Consider the following 21,810-nt stretch of genomic DNA (forward strand, 5'->3'; position numbering starts at 1 on the left):
ATTTCTCTGGATTTTTTAAAAAACTCTTTCCGTTCTTTTTGCAAGCCCCTTATGGGTTCGGCCAGGCCCACAATGGGACGGTCGGGTGGTGAGGGACGGGGCCTGACATATCTGAACGGACCACCCCAGAAAAATTCCTGGGAATTTTTTATTTCTCTAAATTAACAAAAGAGTAATATTATATTGATATGAACCGCACCCGGAGAAAAACTGTTTAGGATTCTCACTAAACAGTATTGTACCAGGTGCAGTGATATCAAAATAATAATAATAATGTTTCAATTCTCAGGGGAAACTCATTTTAGTTTCAGGGGGAATTTCTGGTTCGTTCAGGGGTTTTCCACGACGGAAGGTTGGCAACACGGCATCGTCGTCAAATTTCAAAATGGGCGATGGCGTGAGGTGTTTTTGATTTAGCTTAAAGAATGATTTTGTTTTTAAAATGCAAATTTTCATTTTTTGCATTGTTTTTTTAAAAATTTTACATGTAGCGAATATATTAGAAAATGGTAGTTTATATATCCGTACCTATTTATTTGATTGTCCTATTCGTTATTAGTGGAGATAATATCCAAGGTAATTTGGCAATTATTGTATTTTTTTTGTATCGATTACGTTAAATTTTTACAATTACAGACATCAAATATTCATTCTTTACTTTTTCACATTCAAGATTCTTGTAGTAATTCGAAAAGAAATTTTTTTCTAATTAGATGGTACTGTAAGTGCTAAACCTCCACTACCATCACTTCGACGCCATGTTGGATTTTCGCGATTACTTTGACGTGCGTTACTTTTAATGCCTGGTATCCGCATTATATAGGTAAAAGTTACACTTAACATGTTTGATGGCTCAATTCAAGCTCTGAATGATACGTTTGGGACCTTAACAGAGCTGTAGAGCGTACTCACGAAGAAAAAAGTCAAAGGTATCATACCTCTACGAGCGCGCCCTCGCTAGATATATTGCATTACTGTAATAAACATGGCGACGAAATGATGGTGGATTATGTTTAAAATTTATAGAGCCGTCTTTTGTTATAAAAAAAATTTAGTTAATGTTACCTTAGGTGCTAAGATGGTGGCTCGTCTCTGGTTCCAGGAAGGAAACAGTGGGACACACGTTCTAACCTAACCTAACCTATTCTAATAAATTACCATAATTATTAGCAACCAAATTATTAGAATAGTTAGGTTAGGTTAGAACGTGTGTCCCACTGTTTCCATGCTGGAATCGGAGATGAGCCGCCATCTTAGCACCTAAGGTAACATTAACCAAAAATTTTAAATTACTATTATTATTATTTATATTTAGTATCGGATGTTGTAAAAAATGAACATTTTCAATTTCCTTCAGCAATCATCATCAAGTTAAAAAATGTATTCTAAAATGGATATCAGAATAGAACGGGCGATGGAATGTTATAATTTAAAACATAAAACAGACATCTGATTGGCAGTCGGTGGTCACGTGACCACCGACTGCCAATCAGATGTCTGTTTTATATTTAAATGTTTGTTTTTCTCCATCGTTTTCTGTTTCACTAGCTAGATTTTTGGTTGTGTTTTATATTTATCATCAACAGCATAAAGCAGTGGTTCTCAAACTTCATTCTTTACAGAGGGTTCTGAATTAAATCTTATATATACGTTATTGTCGATTTAAAAATACCTTCCAGTTGTAGGCCCCAAATATTGCTGGGTACCTCTGGTGGGGTCTGCAGGGGCAGTTGTTTTGGTCCTGTTACTTAGGGGTAAGTAGATGACGTGATGAGTAGTGGTGGTTCTGGGGCAATTTGGTATGAGGAAGGACATTTTATTGTGAACTAGTACTACTGCTATTGTCTATGCTCCATGTTTGTCAAGGCTTGCAGTCACTCTCCTTAATCTCCACTCTGCATGTAGTCATGCACTGAGATATGAGTGACAACAAGCACCAAAGTGGACAGGTGCTTGCTGTCCCAACAATGTAACATCAAGTACTCTACAAACACTCAAGTGAGCTACTCAAAGCTGACATAATCACATGGGCTAGACAAACACAAAGATGCCAATCTTGCAATGCACTATTTAATCTGCTCAGATTTTTAGCCTGTTTAATTGGCTCAAGTAAAACGATAAAGTCATTTTTGAGATGAGACTATGTCTTGGACAACGCAAGCAATGCATGTGCAAATCTCGCACTCGCGCTTGTTTGTAGAAACAGTTTCAGCATTTCATATTATATTTTGGCCTGGTTCTCAGTCTCCTGACTACCTACAAGTCTGGTTTATTTTATGTGCGCATGATTTGGGCACCAAATACTCTGTGCCAAACATGTACTCCTTCATACCTCTAAGGTGTCCAGCTGTTGACAGCAGTGTGATTTTAGAGACGAGACATAGTCTCATCAATAATGGTGATAGTACAAAATTAATCCAAAAATAACTAAGTTCTTATCAAAAATAATTATTTTATGCACTCTTCGAATTTTAGCAGCCGTGGAAAAAAATGAGTCTACAGGTTTTTTCCCATCTCTTCAAGCATTTTTATTTTTTTGTTAGAATACAAACAACCAGTATAATTTCCACTCAAGCTACATCCGTACTGTTACTTGCTGTTCTTAATTACACAGAACGAGTTTCCTATTCTGAGTAAAATTGCAAGCAGAGTACTTTTGTCATTAATTAATGACAAAAGTAGCCCATCTTCAACTTCATTCACTTGAATAAATCATTGAAAGAGTTTACTAGTTGAGGTAATTACATTGAGTGAGTTTCATAGTTGCAAGTATGAGTGTCTACTAAGCTCACCTAAAGTAATTGATGCTTAATGCTTGCTTACTTAGCTGCTTGTCATTTAGATGCACCTTCTGAGATTCACTCAAACTAATAACAATAAGCAACTAATCAACATTAAGTGGCGTAAGTAAATAAGACTACAGCTAGAGGAAATTACAATTCTGACATTAAAAAAGCAGGTCAAAGCAATAAAAATTGCATAATGTGATTTATTAATTAGCATCATAAATTAATAATAATTCATTCATCGTTGTTTACCTGCTAATTTTTACGTCATCATTAACAGTTAGAACGTAATTCAAGTAAGAAATGTCGATAATTTAAACTAATGTATTGTCGACAAATAATTTAAAATGGTTAATATTTAATGTTTAATGCACTGATTAAGACTTGTAACAGCTGATGATTGTAATATTGTCAAGATTGATATATGAAAAGATAATCTTTTGCTTATTTACCTAAAGGGATGAGGATTATAACTGAATCCTGACGAAAATAAGCAAATTAATCAGTAATTCATTGCTTACTTGAAGGTGGGAGAGGAAAAAATGAAATGTTCTTACAGTTGTTTGATTTTACAAAGTAACAAATGAAAAATTAAATAAATTTTTAAGTTTCAAACAAATTTGTTTGTCTAGTCCTATGTATCTACGACCATCTCAAAGTCCAATGTTTATTAATAAGAAGCAGGCCTGCCGTAAGCGGGCATGCAAGGTGTACACCGCACGCGGGCGGCACGTCGGTATTGCTGGCAAGCTCAGCATAGGTAGTCGTAGTTAAACGGGCGGCATAATCAGTATTGCAAACGGGTGCTCAAACAGCTAGCGGCACTGCTGATAAGAAGCCAAATGATTGCTGTATTTTAATGTCTGATTGTTTGGTTTCTTACTAGTCTCTTATGTTTTCAAATCATTCTCTTTTCTTTTCTTTTTCGTGTGTAAATTTTGATAACTCCCAAAGGTCTCTCTTAATTACGTCTATAAAACTTATCTTCATTTTAATTAATTGACTGTCTCATTAAATCTTTACTCTCAACTCTAAATTTATGAAATATAATTTAAATGAAAACAGGTCATTAGTGCTAAAATTTGAAATATTTGTAATAATTACTTTTTCCCATTCATTCTAGCTTTAAGTAATGCACAGCTCAAATATTTTGAACTTCTCGATGCGGCTGATGTTAGTCATATGATCACTAAAAGAGGCATCCATCCCAGTTACCACCGATACAACACAATTAAAGAAGTGTCTTTTAAAGCACTTGGCAGGTAAGAAATTAGAACTTAAAAGCATTTTATATATTATGTTTTTATTAAAATTATATATATTTTTTCTTAATTTCAGATATTTTCGTTTGATTCTAAATCCTACTCAAGGTCTTTTATCGTCTAGATTTAAAGCATACACTGTAGATGGACTTGGTAATAAGCAACCAGTTTGGGTTGATAAAAATCAGTTCTTTGAGGGAAGAGTATTTGGTTAGTGTAGTATATTCCATTTAAAATTATTAAATATACCCGTCCAAAACTTAAGGATGGATGACATTTGTACAAGAATGGAGAGAACTGTAGACAAATACTGACAAATAAGGCAAGAACTGTATTACTTGACATCTAACATAGGAAAATATACAACATTTTACAAATCAAAGCCATAAAAATAAGTCTTTAGTGTAAAATATACAGCAGTCGGACATGGATGGAGATGGATGGAAAGTACTTACCAATGTTCAGGCAGAGAGACCTGTCGGTACGGAATATGTCCACCTCAAATCGAGATGCAGTGCTCGCAATGTTGCGTCCGGCATTTATGCAAATTGCCACTAACTGGCTCAGGGACTTTTTCTATCTGTCACCGCTAGCAATTGTGTTCGTCCTTAAGGTTTGGACATTTACATAGTATTAATACAGTAGAATTAGTGTGAAATTATTTGTTAATTTTATAGTTTTAGAGTAATATAGTTTACATTAGAAATCATATGAGATTTTAAATTTACTGATTAAATTAATTATAAAAAATTACTACAACAGTTTATAAATGTATAAGGTAACTCAGAAAATTTATTTTAATGTTTTGAAAATCGATTAAATGTGAATAAAATTTGGCAAAGGAAGTTCTTCAATTTGAGAGAGATTTATCGAAAAAGTTTACTTAAGTAATTAATGAAAAAGGGGCATTATTTCTAATTATTTCTATATATTTGTAAAAATTTGTATTCAATATCCACGTTCCCACCAGTGGTCAAATGGATAACACCACTGAACACTGGTAGTTGGTTGTGGGTTCATGCCTTGTCAACAAGCATGCCACATGGAGTTTTCCGGGTTTACTTCACATTTGTAACACCTAAATAGGGACCAGTTTCCCTTAGAAAGTCCCGAGAGGCATCCCCATTAGCAGATCGCCCAGTGTCGTGTTGCTTTATACAAACAAAAACCTACGAAGATGGGATTGAATAATTTAACTACAAAATAAAAAGATAAAATTAAAGAATTATGATATAATAACAATAAAAATTTCATTAATGTAAATTAATTTGTATTCTGGTGATTAATGTTTGAACATTTTATGAAGTAATTATATTAAAAGCCTTTAAAAAATTTTTCTAGATAGTTTGCTAATAAGCCTCCAAATAAAAGAATGGTTCACGATCTGTCTTCAGTTATAAAATAATTAAACCCTAATTTTGAAATTTTTAATAACTATTTTTAGATAGGAAATATCATTGCTTTTCTTTAGACATACCATTTTAAATAATAATTTTTCGAATTGAAACATGATAAAACATTTGCAAAAGATTTACAAATCAAGAAATCATCTTATAAAGTATCATTATACTTTTTTGAATGTCCTTTATACGATATACTATATTTTAGGAGAAAAGAATTCTGAAGTTACTGCTCACATTGATGACGGACTCATCACCGCTGCTATACGAACACCCGAAGACACGTACATAATAGAACCATCTTGGCGTCATTTATTGGAAGATAATAATTCCAGTATGATCATTTACAGAGGATCCGACGTCAAATTTAGCTGGGATTCTAGTCACGATGATAAAAATCCGTAAGAAACTTCAATATTTATTTTTGAATGTCTGGTTTGTATCTACACTTAAATAATTTAGTTGTTTATTTATATGATCGGTATTTCTTAAAGTAACATTTTAGAAATTTACTGTGGGTGAAAAAAATTTTTTTTTTCATGGTTATTTTGAATTACTTATTATTCACAGTATATTAAAAATTCTTATGCAGGAATAGTGTGTTCAATCATTTAGAGAATGATTTATCAAAAAAATTTCAGTTTACAGAGTAAGAAGTATCCTGATCCTTACAGGCCTAAATTCTGTTCTTACGTTCGTGAAGACGGAAATAGTTCTGAAGTTTATGAAGACGAAATTCTTACTGATCAATGCAAAAAGATGAGCAAAAGGCAAGCTATCGATCCATATCATTGGGAACCTGTTCAAACTCGTTGTTCATTGTTGTTGGTAGCCGACTACAGGTTCTACGAAAACATGGGAGGAAGCAATTTAAAAGGAACCATTAATTTTTTGGTAAATTAACTTGTTGTTCTTTTGTATGTATTTTAAAAATGAACAATTATTGTGTCATCATCACAATGCCTGGCTGCAATTTTTAATTCATTTAATTTAAAATATTTTCTCCACCTCAAATTAGTAGTGCTTGCTCCTGCGCATCATACTTTTCCTGTTAGCAATGGAGTTATGCTGGTCATCTAACATCTTTCAGAGGAAAACTTTTGAATTGAATAAATATGACTTTCGGTTTGCATTGGAAGTTCTTATTTAATTAATCAGGGCCTCTGCCCCTAAGGTTTCCATATCAGGTCTCGGCTTTTGTCTAACTAACTCCATTCACATTAAGGAAGGACAGTGGGAATTTATAGGTCTACAATTTTTTCAAATTGCAGCCCAATCATATGATAAATATTAATTTTATTTTAAGAGATTTGTAAGAGATTAAAGGCAGCAAAAGATCAAAGAACATGGTTTACATACTCTACTACAGATCACGATTAAAAAAAATAGTTTGGTCACCAGAATGAAAAGTGTTGTAAGGAGAAACATTGACATCAGTTGAATTGAAACAGTATAACTAGCTCAGACTGTCGTTATATACGTGGTACAATCCAAAAGTTCGGGGAATGCAGTAATCTACGACGACAAAACCATGTATTTGAAGTTACAGCGTATGAAATGGATTCTACCAAACCATTTCTACGTGTTCAGGTTAATTTTACCCATGTCATGTGATTAAACTGCAAGCGCTGCTGTTTTTTTCCGGAGATAGTTATCTTTGTCCTGCGACATAATCAAAGTGGAGTTTCAAGAACAACCTCCAACATTAAATTTTGTCAGCGTTTAGGTAAAACACCTACGGAGATTTTAAAATTGCTAAGAAAGGTGTACAGTGATTCTACGGTGAAAGGTCACGGTGAAGTCGAAATGTTGGAGGTTGTTCTTGAAACTCCACTTTGATTACATCGCAGGACAAAGGTAACTATCTCCAGAAAAAAACAGCAGCGCTCACAGTTTAATCACATGACATGGGTGAAATTAACCTGAACACGTAGAAATGGTTTGGTAGAATCCATTTCATACGCTGTAACTTCAAATACATGCTTTTGTTGTCGTAGATTACTGCATTCCCCGAACTTTTGGATCGTACCACGTATTAGGCATGGGCAAATGCGGCTCTTGCTGAAAGTATTAATTTCTGTTTTTTTATTATTATTTTTACAATTTTATTTTTATAATTTTGTAAAAATATGTTTATTAAAAAAATTCAATATTTGTTTTATATTATATTTATATTATATAATAAAATTGCACGCCTTACCATACTATCCGCCACGACAGTACAGAACTGCGGCTCCCATGCATTTTGCAAAACCTACATTTCGGCTCCCACTGAACTCTTGCTTGCCCACCCCTGGCATATATATTGAACTCCACACTATCGATTTAATAATTAAAATTGAATAAGAAAAAATTAACAAAAAAAATATATATATAGATATAGTTTTTCTAAAATTTCATTTACAATGATTGTTTTAAAAATTGAGGTGTTGTGCCAAAAGTTTTTTGTACTTGACGATGCGTTACAAAATGTTTGAAAAACTAATTTGTATATGCATATTAATAATAATAATCTAAAAATTGGACTGAAATAGTTACAATAAATCTCTTTCAGATCTCTCTTATTGATCGTGTCAATAAGATATTTTTAGAAACAGAATGGCAAGATAATGAAAAACAACCCGGATTTCGTGGAATGGGATTCGTCATCCAAGAAGTTATGGTACACACCGAACCATCTCCAGTCATTAATGGAGAAAAACATTACAACATGGCTGATGTATCTTGGAACGTACGAGATCTTCTAGAGGTTGGTAACCGCGTAAGAATTTATTATTTACATAACCGCAAATTTCCTTTTTTTTTTAGAAATTGAAAATTATTTTAATATGAAATTTACTTTCAGAATTTTACTCTTCATTGTAAAGAAGCAGTATGTCTGTGTCACTTGTTTACTCATCAAAGTTTTGATACAGATACCAACATTTTGGGTTTAGGTTATATTGCTTCCATCAATCCGCACAAGCCAGGTGGCATATGTAGTCCAGGTGCTCAATATCTATTCTATTTTTGTCTGTAAATTAATATCAAAAGTTTATCTGTGCTAAACTTTCCTGAAGCAAAACAGCTTCCGTTTCATTAACTTTAAAAATTTTTGCTACTGTGCTTTTATAGTATTAAGTAGCATTCGACTTAAGGCTTTGCTTTAGATTTTATCCCATTTGCTTTCGATAGTAGCATGAACAATATAAAAGTTTAATAAATTTGTTTTGCTGGTTTGCGTCTGTTGTATGGATTGAAAATAGACAAAATACTTATCAATCTAACGTGTAGATGTTGAATGTATTTGTATTATAATACTAATTATTGTTTTCCATTTAAACATTTATCAAATTTATACTGGAAAATACACACGATTCATTGCAAACCTTCAAGAATTATGTCCAATCACTTTCGAGAAAGTAATCTCTTCTCTTGAAATAAGATTAAGTAAACAAATTAGAATTAAATTTGAAGCCAAAAATATCATTATTTAAAACTTTTGGGACTTATATAAGGCAGTTTTATATTAAGAAGAGTATGATTCAAGATTCAAACTGCACTCTTTGTAGGATCTTCAGATGGAGCTCTCAAATATTTAAATGAATAATGATTTTACGATGCAACCTGACTTTCACTTCTTAGGCTTATATTTATAAGAAAATAACTTGTTTTACTTTAATCTTATTTTCATTTTATGGTTTTGTAAATGTCACATAATACAGGTACTCCTCACTTAACGACATATCTGCTTAACGACCACTTGCACTTACGACCAATCGAGTTTCGACCTACAATTAGGGGAATCCCCTTTCTCAGCTTGAGTGTCGGTCAGTGGCGAATGGTGACATGTGCATACGAAGCATACTATAATAGGCTTGCGCATACTATAATAGTCTTTTTATGAATAAATTTGAAGTTTGTTGCATAATTTGGATAATTTTACAACGATCCTTTATTCCCAGCGCAAGCTCCTCGCTTATCGACCAATTCGCTTAACGACGTAGTCGTCGGAACGGAACTCGGTCGTAAAGTGAGGAGTACCTGTATCTAAAACTGGATTCCATTGGGCTTTAACTATTTGATAATCTTTTTTTAGATTCAGATTTGGTTGTAATTATTCCTAAACTTGTTATTTCAAAAGATTGTTCCTCAAAATATTAAATTTCTAACCTTGTGCTTTCAGAATTGTTAAACATTTATAACAGCATTGAATTTAAATATTTCTAGAAATTATTATTTAAGATTATTACACAATTATTAAAAGTTTTTAAAGTGCGTAGACCATGAATGCATTATGCTTTGAGATTTCTGGAATCTCTCAATAAATGTAAGAACAGTGAAAAGTTATTTTATTTTAAAATATCTTATGAATTAATTAATATCTGTTATCTGTTTCATACTATTATTGATATTACTATATTGTGTTTATAAGATTTAAAAATTAAAATAATCAATTTTGAGAATATTTTTTGAAATTTTGGGAAGAATTTCAATATTTTATTTTATTTGGTAAACTGTCAATAATTAAACCATTTTATACATCATATAACGTAAATTATGAAGTGTTATTTATGGTGTTTTTAAAATTGTGTGTGTACAGGGAACGGGAAGTAACTAGATATTGAGAAATTGATGTAATTTTTATAATAATAATAATAATTTGTGCGCGCATGTACTTCTATCAATGGAATTTTATAATTCCCACATTAATTCGGGCAGTGGCCGAGAGAGGCCACATGCATGGTGATGCAAATGATTACTGATTGCTTGTCTGTTCAGGAGCAAACACAGATTGCTGCATGCTATGAGGCACAGAAATCATTAGTTGCTGTGCAGAGAGGTGGGATATAGTGAAGGGATGTCATGCCACAAACATCTATGGACATCCAGAAACAATGAAGAATTGTCATCTGAAGCTAACGACCACAGGTTCAGTTGTGAACTCAGAGAAAATGGCCATCCATCTACATCCCCATCACAATCCCTGATCATTTGAAGAAGTTGGTAGATGTCACTGATGCATTGAATTTTAAGGTATTCATCTCTATTTCCATTTAATAAAGCACATGTCAACATAATTATCATTATCTCTGCATTAAAAGTGTAGAAATTATAGCAATTTCTCAACACCTGGTTACTTTCCACCCACTCTGTACATTTAATTCAAAACTAGAAAAGACGATTCCACGTGTATAAATGAAAGAAAGAAAAACTAGTTTTCTTAACCCGACTCCTTTAACTCTTTTTGAGTTTCTTTCTTTCATATATACATATATATTTACTAACTTTGATATGAAATATAAATTGATAACAATTCAAAATTTCGTATTTAAATATTTTCATCTTAAATTTTTCTCTTCCAATTTAAAAAAATATGTATATATTAATATGAAATTCAAATTAATGATGATAGCATGCATACTTTTTGGCTCTGTTACTCCGTAGGTATTTTCTCGTAATGTAAATCATCGCTGGTTTTGTCTTGCCCATCTGTTTACTGATCAAAAGTTTGATGGAGGGATATTAGGACTAGCATATGTTGGTTCTCCTCGTCACAATTCAGTAGGCGGAATCTGTAGTCCAGGTACATAATCAACTTCCTACAAATGGATCTCTAACACATAAAATTTCCGATTTATTGTAAGTTACGTTCTGTTTTTGTTTTGTGATCACTCTTTTTTTCCGTGTAGCATTTCTTGATTGGTTTTATGGGTTGTTCTCTCTCTTTTTTTTTTTAATGTATTAATTACTACTATAATGTCATTATTCTCGGTTACTGCATGCTTTCATATTTCTACAGCATCTTATTAACGTATACTTTGTTTATTTTTCTAATGTCTGTTAATTCCTTTTTTACTCAATATTTCACTTTAAATAAATATTTTTTAAACATTATTTACAAATGATGACATAATTGAGAGGAAAAATGATTTAAAAATTAGAAATTTTATTTGAAAAAAAAAAAAATTCTTTAACTGCCTTGCATATATGATTTTACTGTTGTTATATGTTTATTTTATTATCCGTGTTTAAAAAATCCAGGATGAAATACAGTAGAGTCTCTAATTTGACATATATTGGACGTGCGGATTACTAGATGCTGTGTGTACATACTATACAGTAAAAAATGTTGGTTCACGGGTTAGTTTATTGTATTAATCACGATTGTGATTGTTTTACCGACTGCACGCGCAACAAACTAGCAACTGATGGTGTAGATGTATATCAGTTTCTTTCTGTCGCATATGTCGACAAGTGGTAATATGAAAAATTCAAGTGCACTGCCCCGTGGAGGGTTGGATTACTGGACATGTTCAACTGGCAAGTGACGGACTATAGCGACTCTACTGTATTTAAAAATATTGCAAATTAAAGACTAAATACATAAAAATTTGATGTCTTCACGCATCCTTCGCAACCGCAGGAACACAGTTAATATGAGCAGAGTTGACCTTTTCTCCGAGACTCTTCTCTTGTTAACACGAGACTCTTATCACGTTAATTGTGGCTGTGAAGGATGTGTGAAGACATGAAATTTTTATTTGTATTATTAGTCTTCGATTTGTAATACAATTGTTATGGAAAGCGAATTTGCAAACTTTGAAAATTCCACATAGACTTTCTGTATTTTATGCTATAATATATGAAAAATGTATTTATTTCATTTTTCCTTTTATTGATTTTATATAATTAATATTCCATATATTTAACAGCTAACTGATTAAAAAAAAATCTCAAACTTTTGCTTTCAAAATAAAATTCTTTGCCATGTAGAGTACAGGCATAGAATACTTATTTTAATGATCGTTTTATATTAAAATCGATGAATTATAAGATGGTAATCATCAAATATATAGTTGTTTGGGAATATTTAATTCATATCTGGAAATTTCTGATTATGATTCTGCAATTTTATAAATTAATTACAGCTGTAAGCAGTGCTGTTATTTCATGTTAAATTTGTAATTAGAAATAATGTATTTATTTTTGTAATTTTACAAGACCCCATCGTCGAATGCAATCAGTTCGGCTTTGGACGTGTTGTTCTCCTTTTCAACAATGATGATTTCTCGTAACAGATAATCCAGTACAGCTTTAGCGTAGTGAGAACTTTGCTTTATCTGGACAGAAGACATATTTGGCAACAATTCATTTAAATATTAATGAGTGTCGAAAGCAAAATTTGATTTTCTTATTAGGAATTTACTCAATCCTTTTCCTTCCTTTGCAGTCCAAACCAAAACTTTGTCATCAAATTTTTGGACTTTGTGTTAGAATTTCATTTCCCAGTTCCTCAAAAATATCAAGTCTTTTTATCTTAAATATTCTTTGATAAATGCATATGTACAGGTGTCCGAAAAGTTACTGTGTATTGGTAAAGTTTTAAGAAAATTGAAGTTCCTCCTACAGCAAATGGTGGAAATGTCTCCCAGAGGCTCCAAAATCTGGGGAGCGAGCCCCAGAGATCTAATGGACTAGATGTTCTGTACAGTAAGGTAACAAATTTTATAATTGAAATCACGCGACTACCAGTCCAGATGGAAAGTTCATATATAGTGTGAAATCCGGAATTTAGCGGATTTTTCTAAATTATTTCCCCTAATGACACACAAAATGAACCTTGGAGTTCGTGGGAATTTTATAACCCTTTCTATTAAAAGTAAATGTTCTCACGCGGTAAAGATGTAAAGTTTACACTTACCATCCAATTCTGTCAATTATTTTAATTCTGACGATAACCTTAACCTCTAAACAATCGGCCTCGTGACATAATTTCCCACCGCGAAATTATAAAACCCGCTTCTTTCCCCCCTCGGGGGAGTTGCCGGTCATTAGTCCGTCGAGGATACAAAGCGTCGAAGTCTCGGATTATTCTTCTCCGTAGCCGAAATCTTAAGACCTAGCGAAGCCTAAACATTAAACCTTGTGCCACGAACCAGAAGAATTTTGGGGACGACTTTTATAGGAATATCCCACAGATTTTCCAAGAGGTATGAAAATTCGGTATTGTAAACTCTCCCTCTCTGCCCCCTCCGTGCATTAGAAGGCTAGAATATTAAGAAAGGAATTTAGCGGAGTTAGAGTTGTAATTTTTTACTTTTGTTAACTTTAATAAACCTTTGTTTTATTATAAATAGTGTCTCTACTTGACTGTTACCAACGTCTTATCGTCGGCTCCACTGACCTCCTCCATTCGCGTAACGCGTAACAAAACGTTACCGCCATCCTTGACAAGTGAACAGGTCAACGACCTGTTGCCGTTAGGGAGCAGTCTGACTTCCTCCGACGGCTCACATATAGTTAGTCAGAGTATTTGATCCCCTCTTTGACTAACTCTGTCCTCGAGATTAATGAAGGATGTACGGATGGATGACGGTGGGAATGTATAGGTTTGCAATTTGAAAATTGCAGCCCAATAATTTCTTTATCCATATTTTTTGAAGTGTCAAGCGACAAAAAGACTGGTTGATAATTTCTCAATATAAATGTAAATGATAGACTCAAAGTAATTCAAGAAATATGCTGGAAACTTCTAGAGAGTTGGAATGTTTTCTAAAAATTCTAGTTGTTACTTCATTTCGACATCTGACATAACAACTAGATCCTAGTGGGGTATTAGGGATTTTATAAATTTAGCCATCTTTTTTTCTAAGAACTATGTAGGGTGTGTGTGTTCGTTTACCAAGGGGTGCAATGGTCACTAAATAAACGTATCCAAATAATTCTGCTGCTTGTATCTGGATTTTTTTCTGGGATCACTCAAAAGCACTAGTATATCGTTATGTGTGGAGGAACATTTGTAGCAGTGTATTATCAATGGCTGCAGTATTATGACAATGTCGGCTGCATGGATATAACTTCCGAACTTGTATATTGAGAACCGTGGCGAACGTATCGAACAACTGTAAATAAGAGCTTTTGTTTTTGTCTTTTTTTATTTTCCTTACAGTGCTGGATTTACAATACTCCACGTAATCTACAAAGTATAATAGCACTTAATTTATGAAAATTGTGGAATTATAATTCGATAAATCCTTTGGTATTCAGCTAGCTTATACAGTACAATCTTAAAATCTCTCCGTGGTGGGTTATACCTGAGCGGTGACACCGTAACTTTAACTCTTTTTGACGTGCAGTTTACCCGCAACGTTATTGTTTTGTTCCTGGAAGCTTCTCTCGTTTTGGAGGGATTTTACAATCGCACTGTATTTAGATGTAATGTGGATTATTCGTTTATATAGTTGTAGAAACAATTTAAACATCCTTATAATATAATAAGTATCTACTTACATAGTTTATAAATTAAATTTTTTATAGGATATGTGAAAAATGGCTACACACTGTATTTAAATTCAGGTTTGAGCACTTCTAGAAATCATTATGGTCAACGTGTGATTACACGTGAAGCAGATCTTGTCACTGCACATGGTAACGTTAAAAATTTCAAATAAGAAACATTATTTCCTGTGTTTAAAATTAGATAATTGATGTTTGTTTCTTTTCTATGATCTGTTCGGGAACTTTTATTCTAGAATTTGGTGAGTATTAAACTTTTTTTAGTAATTCTAATTACAAAATGGATTTACTTATTTTTAGCACTAAGAGACTAGTTTATTCTTTCTACTCGGTCGTTTAGTAGTAACGACAAATGATTGCCGCATTGCATCGGGCAATAATAACGCTTCTAATTACTAATTAAATGTCTGTAATTTGCCCTAGAGCTAGGCATTAGGTGCCATCTCTCGATAAATTTAATAAGTAATTTAGAAGGTTCCGAAAGAAAATCGGCCCTAAATGAGACTCGAACCCGCAACTCCCGCGTTATTGTAACCCGATGCAGTCTGGCAATTGTTTGGCATTAATCTAAAAATCGGGTTATTTTTAATAGTTTTTAATAAAATAGAAGCTGTTAATGTTTTTAAGTTATCAAATCTAATTAAAAATCAATTGTTGGATATGAATCTTCCATTTAATTTCTATTATGTTATTAGCTTTTGTTTTGCATTTAATTTAATTTTACTAACAGAGTGAAACCATTACGGTAAAATTTCTCTAACTCGAAGCTCCGAGGGGCAGGAAAAAACTTCGAGATACAGACGATTCGAGTTAGAGAAAAATAGAATGAAAAATGCCGATTCCGAATAAATTTGTAATTTTACTTCTCTCGCATTATCTGAAAAATCTTTAATAGTTTTTTTGTTTTAAACAGCTCGTCTAATGCTTTCAGCAAAGCATTCAATGTAACTAATGGAATTGAACAGTTTTGCAGGTACTGTGCATCTTTTTGAGATAAAGCAATAGGTCATCTTGCTTTGGACTGGAACGATGTTTGCAAATGGGTGTCGGACAGTAGATACGAGTCTGAAAATTTCACGGAAATCCAATAATTAGAATCAGTTTGGATGGAATAAATATTAAAATTTGAGTCGGGAGTTGAAAGTAACATAAATCGGTGTCCGGGACTGTGAAAACATTAGAGTTAAGGAAATTCAACTTGGAGATGTTAAATCCCTATACCCGTTCCATTGAGACTTACCGAGTGCTTCTTTTCTTTGACTCAAAGAAACATTTGAGTTAGAGACGTTTTACTATGATCTCATGAAAAGAAGAAACCACACACTAAATTCCAGCAATATTTAATTTGAAATACAAATGTTTTCGGCCTTCTTTGTAGATCCGAAGCAGAAACGTTTGTTTTTCAAATTAAATATTGCTGGAATTTAGTGTGCGGTTTCTCTTCATATAGTGTTCTGGTTCTGGTTTTTGGTAACTTGTCAGTAACACTATCAATCGTAAACTAAGATGGCTGTCAGCTATCTTTTACTTTGATTTTAGTTTGATGCTTTAGTGGAGTCTAATACAGTTACTTGTTGAAATTTGGAATCCAGTGATTATATAATAGAAACGATTTTAAGAGGTCTTTAGGTAGAGAACTTGTAAGATTGTCTGCTTAGAAATGTGTGTTTTGAATGTTCCGACACATTCAAAAGTTAAATTTTTATTTTAAGAACCGTTTTGTAGTCACGAGTATTGCCGAAGACAGACTTTATTGGTCTGAAAGTGTTTGTGAATTTACATACGTTTATTAGTCATAAATTTAAACTACCAGATTATTTTTAGGCTATGTTTCAACAGGTAGACAGATTAATTTTAGCCCAAGGTGGTGACCTAACCACTTGCTTTTAAGCCAAATTTTACTGTTTAATTAACTTGAAATATATAGCCCACAAATCATATTTACATAAATTATTCATATTTATAACGCTTTATACATGCTAGGTCATAATTGGGGAAGCGAACACGATCCAGACATTCCCGATTGTTCTCCGGATGCTCGGCACGGCGGCTCGTATCTCATGTATACATATTCGGTCAGCGGTTACGATCCTAATAATAAGGTAATTTTGTATTCTTTTTATTTGCGGTTTTTAACATTTGCCACACCACGATGTGGCGAACGTGTTTGTGTGCACGTGACACGACGTGCACACAAACACGTGTGCGCGCACGTACTTAGAAGTGTAATTCAGAATGGTGATCCAGATGCAGAAATTGATAACCTATTATCCAATTTGTGGAACTGTGGTTTCAATACTTGAAAGAGTCCGTTTTTCTCTTCTTGACATCTTTAATTAATTAGAAAGAGCTAGGAAACAATGCAAGAAGAACCTGTAAAGAATTGTAAGAAAAGATGGATGACAACAGCTCATGGGAAAAGCACTGAGCAAAGGAATTAATGTAAAATGATTAAGAGAAACGATATCGGAAGTAAGAAAAGAGGAGAATGTAGGATGCGTGGAAATAATTTGGATCGATAAGAATATATAATCTGCACTAATTAACAAGAAGCTATTTATCAAGACATTGTAACACTGCTGGATTACAATTTTTAATTGTCTTTTAATTTAAGGAATCGAGTGACTTCTGGTTTGACAGGAAGTTTGTATACAGTTAGGGAAAGCTTACGGACCGGAGGCATCAACTATCTAGTCCTGATTTTCAAGTGTCTAACTCTTCTCTATAGATTAATGAAGGATAGATGGACAGACAATGAGGACTTATAGGTCTGCAATTTGAAAACTGTAGCCCAATTGAGATGGAGAAATGAGTAGAGTTATGCATTCTTAATGGACATTGCTTGTAAATTATAGTAAAACAAAACGTTGATATTAATTATACCAATTGGCTTATAAAGTCTATTCTGCTCAATCTACTTAAACATTCAGTTATTTATTTTATAAAGATCTTTCTTATTCTAATTGATATTTATAGTTTCTTCCGTAAAAGTAGCCCCTATTATTAAGCGGGCGGCTTGAAAATGCTTAAGAATCCATTTGAATGTAGAATCTCAAATAAAGTGGCAAAATTCTCGAAATGGTACTCAAACAATTGTTTTCATACTGTACCAAAAAAATTAAATGCAGATGTTGGCCTTCTTAAGTGGGAACGTGGATCCAAATTTGATCCAGACTTCATAATTGTACCAATTGGGGCACCCTTATTTGTTTCCTTTCTTGTGCCGGCCGACACTTGTCAAAGATCGACTCAGTCTGTAATGGGGAAAGACACGGTTGGCTTTGTTTTAGTTTATAATCACAAGAAGTTGACACACTAACTTAATTTTAATCGATTAAAAATCAGTAAAATTAATACTCTTAGCACTTTATTAAATCTCAAAACTTTTCGACAGAAATTTTCACCCTGCAGTATTCGATCGATTCGAGCCGTCTTGCTGGCTAAAGCAAATAAATGTTTTTTGAGTAAGTGAAATTTAAAGACACTCGAAATTAATTAATTCTTTAATATTTCTGTAATTTGTGTTTTATGATATATTTTGAAATGATACAGAACCAGAAGAATCATTCTGCGGCAATTCTCTGGTGGAAGAGGGAGAAGAATGCGATGCTGGATTAATCGGTAGCGAAGACAACGATCCTTGCTGCGATACTAACTGTAGACTCAGACAAGGAGTTATTTGCAGGTTTGTTGCTTTACGCGTCTTTTCAGAAAACTTAATTTTATCACTAAATTGATAATAACCGTTCTCTTTTAGTGATAAGAATGCTCCGTGTTGCAGAGATTGTCGTTTGGTACATAGAAAGGAAGTGTGTAGAGAAGCTCAACCCACGGCATGCAAACAAGAAGCTCACTGTACATATCCTTAAATTAATTATTTTAATCAATTTTTAAATATTCATAATTTATCATCAGGTGTCATTTTCATATCTTCTGAATGTGAACCCAAAAATTGTACAAACAAAATACACGTCTTACTTGCTTTTCCAAAAGTTTTTGGCCTTTGTTGGGATAATTATCTTCAAGTTAGAGCACCGATGTCTTAATTTTTAAAATTCATTTCGGATTGGCACTGGAGTACCCATGCTAGATTTCGTCGTCTTGCTGATTGTCGCGGGAAAAAAAGTAAGGCGTGTATTCCGTTTGTATCGCATAGTTACTAGCTGAAAATTTTAATCTGAAATGTGTGTTTGGGGTCCTTTTCTAATCTTCGATGATACAAACCAGAAAAATTTTTGAAGTTTTTAATGAAAGTTCTGATTCGAAATTAGAAGATAATTAATATAATGCTGTAGTTTGCTTACTTTGAAGATATCCTTAATGTTATTTTACTGGCGAATCACCGGATTGTCCACCCTCGCCACCACAACCCAATAAAACGCTTTGTTTAGATAAGTATGTATAAGATGTATACATACAGTACATATTTAACTATGATACGTGTATGCATATATTTTATTTATTTATTTTAGCGGCCAGTGTTTAGCAGGAGAGTGTATACCTTTCTGCGAAACGAGAGATCGTCTATATTGTTTGTGTGAAAGAGGTAATTGTTACTCTACATTTTCTCAATAGTTTTGCTGTTGTTTGAGCAATTACTTACTCGTTATTTTATAGAGGAAGACGCTTGCAAACGATGTTGTCGTCGTACGCAAAACGACACTTGTGATCCCATAGAACCGATCGAAATACTTCGCGACGGAACACCGTGCATACACGGCTATTGCGATAAGGTACTTATAAAGATTATTAATCTCGTAATTAAATGATCTGTATTTAAACTTGATTTTTGTTAGGGTCACTGCAAAAAAACCGTTCAAGACATCGTGGAAAGATTCTGGGATAGAATCGAAGATATCAACATTAACAGTGTTTGTAAGTATACAGACAATATAGACTTGTACACGACAATGAATTTTACAACTAAAATTCAAATATATTTCAGTAAAATTTCTTAACGACAACATCGTAGGAACAGTTGTTGTAATTTCTGTTATTATATGGGTGCCCGCCAGTTGTTTAATAAGTTACGTGGTAAGTATCGGTAATAAGTTCTCAAATAATATAAGTAATTTTTAATAAAAACTAAGTAAGAACCTTAAATTATTTAAGGACCGTAAAAGAAGAAAGGAATACAAAGAAGTAATGGAGAGAAGAAGCAAACGGCAGGTAAGATTTTTAAAACCACGCGATTTGACAATTAAGTTACTTTAACAAAACTAAAGCTTGCAAATATCTTCCGCAGAACATTCTGCCTTTCCAAGCTCCCAATGATAAAAATACCAAAATCATACACATCAGTCGGCGAAATCACGACAACGCCAGTCTGGGACACGGCATAGGAGGCGGCATGAGCCACGCGGGTGGCGATAATTACAGATATTACAGCGATCGATTGTATCCCAGAGGCAGTTACCGGCCGGCAGCGGCGGAAATGTCCTATCCTCATCCGTATTCTCACCCCGACACAAAATATAACTACAACGTTCGTCCCCAACGGTACACGCACCTGAGGTCGAGCATCGGTCCCGCCGATCCCCGGCCTTTAAGGGTAAGGCCATCAATAGTCGAGGCATACACTGCACTCTAACTTATTAAATGCATGCTTTGGAATTCTATAAAGCATTATTAAATAATTTGCTTTTATAATTTAATAGAATAGCAGATAAACAAAAAAAATCGCATAGTATTGTTAGAAAATTATACAAAAAAAGTGATTGAATGAATGAATGATTTTTAAACTTTTTCCACGAGTGCAAAAAATATATATATATATCGTAATATCTAGTCTTTGAATTGAGAAATTCTCGTTTGTTGTTTTGCAAAAATATTAAATTTGATGCATTATATTGCAGTTTTGAAGATTTTGATGCAAATAGCTGTTGTTATATCGTCTAAACATTTGTAATAATGGGAAAAAGTGTTACAATACTACTAGAAGTTGATTTTTATGTTTGATAGTACAGGTTATCGACCGTAAGCCTATATTTGTTGTTTGTAAAAAAAAAAGAGAGACGTTTTAAATATTTAACAGATTCTATGAGCATTCGGTAATCATTAGATTCATTATTATTTTGTGCTGGACACAAATTTCTCTTGTAAAAACCATTTTTTGGTTTTGTAATTTTACTGTTAAGGCCAGTGTAAAAATTACTACCACCACCGCTATGCGTAAGTTCGTTTAACGTGTTCCGTGTCCGCGTGCGTCATCCGCGCGTTCCAGTTAAAGTCGACTAATTTCCCTCGTCTTGTAATTTATAATCGGATTGTTTTTTTATTTATATACATATATGACTTGTATAATTTTACAGAATTGTCTTCCCTTTCTATGTTATATAATTTATTTGATTCATTGTTAATTTAATAAACTTAAAATTGCTTGAAAAAGTAAAACTTTAGTATTGTTACGGATGTAATAACGGTTAACATTGAATCGATGCGACACGTCGCAGAATACGAATTTGGGTACGCCTTCCATTCCCTCCTCGTGTCTTGGTTATGTTGCAGTTAAAATTTGGTACCTCTTCTCTCAGCTTTAGCATACGTTTATAGCTGCACATAGCTTCCTTCACAAAAATTGAGTAAACAATACAGCATCTAGTTGCTGTATGTGGGAGTATTTCATTTGGATAGAGAATTTGTCGATGATGATCCCCGTCAAGGCATACTCCCGAAACAGTTGCATTAGCAGGCATTCAAAAACTACAGTTTTTTGAGTTCTATGCAATCGTCTTGGTGTAAGTTAGGCACAAGACAGGCATTCGAGTGCTGCCAAAGTAGCAGTAAATTTTTAATGCACTGCAAAGGAAATATTTGAGCAGTTGTTGTAGAATAATATAGTATAGTAGTTTTGCACCAAACCACATAGAAAGGCATTGACGTCTCAGCTTGCTGCGATCGAGGAAAGCCAAGGCAACAATTCCAAAAAAATAGCCACCATTTTTTGGGGAATCTGTTGTCTATGATGTTTTTTCCTCTTTAAAGCCAAAATTAACAGTTGCTGGTGTGTATTATGCACCATTTAATTTAAAAATTAAAGGATACTGTCAAAAGAGTTTGGGAAAAAGCATGAGACTTGCAGAG

At 33.4% G+C, this 21,810-nt stretch overlaps 2 protein-coding genes across 2 annotated transcripts in view; one reads left to right on the forward strand and one right to left on the reverse strand.

Annotated features, from left to right (window-relative positions):
- LOC136970678 (NPC intracellular cholesterol transporter 1-like) overlaps nt 1-21,801 on the reverse strand; it is a 152,753-nt gene extending 130,952 nt beyond the window's left edge. Inside the window, exon 1 of the mRNA XM_067265139.1 lies at nt 21,791-21,801. The gene's annotated coding sequence lies outside the window, so the exon portion shown is untranslated. The remainder of the gene's footprint in view (nt 1-21,790) is intronic.
- Nucleotides 382-21,120, forward strand: Tace (ADAM 17-like protease Tace). The gene is made up of 20 exons (XM_067265153.1): nt 382-576; nt 3,910-4,048; nt 4,125-4,258; nt 5,657-5,849; nt 6,090-6,342; nt 8,003-8,197; nt 8,294-8,435; nt 14,749-14,859; nt 14,964-14,969; nt 16,711-16,829; nt 18,122-18,191; nt 18,280-18,412; nt 18,485-18,583; nt 19,057-19,122; nt 19,200-19,273; nt 19,345-19,460; nt 19,524-19,602; nt 19,673-19,761; nt 19,840-19,896; nt 19,973-21,120. The coding sequence occupies exons 1-20, from the start codon at nt 507-509 to the stop codon at nt 20,315-20,317; spliced, it is 2,490 nt and encodes an 829-aa protein (XP_067121254.1). The 5' UTR covers nt 382-506; the 3' UTR covers nt 20,318-21,120.
- Nucleotides 21,802-21,810: the final 9 nt, after the last annotated feature.

This window comes from Centruroides vittatus, unplaced genomic scaffold (assembly GCF_030686945.1).
Source record: "Centruroides vittatus isolate TY-2023 unplaced genomic scaffold, ASM3068694v2 contig_2104, whole genome shotgun sequence".
NCBI classification, from domain to species: Eukaryota; Metazoa; Arthropoda; class Arachnida; order Scorpiones; family Buthidae; genus Centruroides; species Centruroides vittatus.

Bases quoted from the DNA above. Each gene is read 5' to 3' on its own strand.
- Tace (XM_067265153.1), top strand. From the start codon at position 507: ATGGTAGTTTATATATCCGTACCTATTTATTTGATTGTCCTATTCGTT. The intron at 577-3,909 runs GTAATTTGGCAA...CATTCATTCTAG, and splicing joins TAGTGGAGATAATATCCAAG to CTTTAAGTAATGCACAGCTC. The intron at 4,049-4,124 runs GTAAGAAATTAG...TCTTAATTTCAG, and splicing joins TCTTTTAAAGCACTTGGCAG to ATATTTTCGTTTGATTCTAA.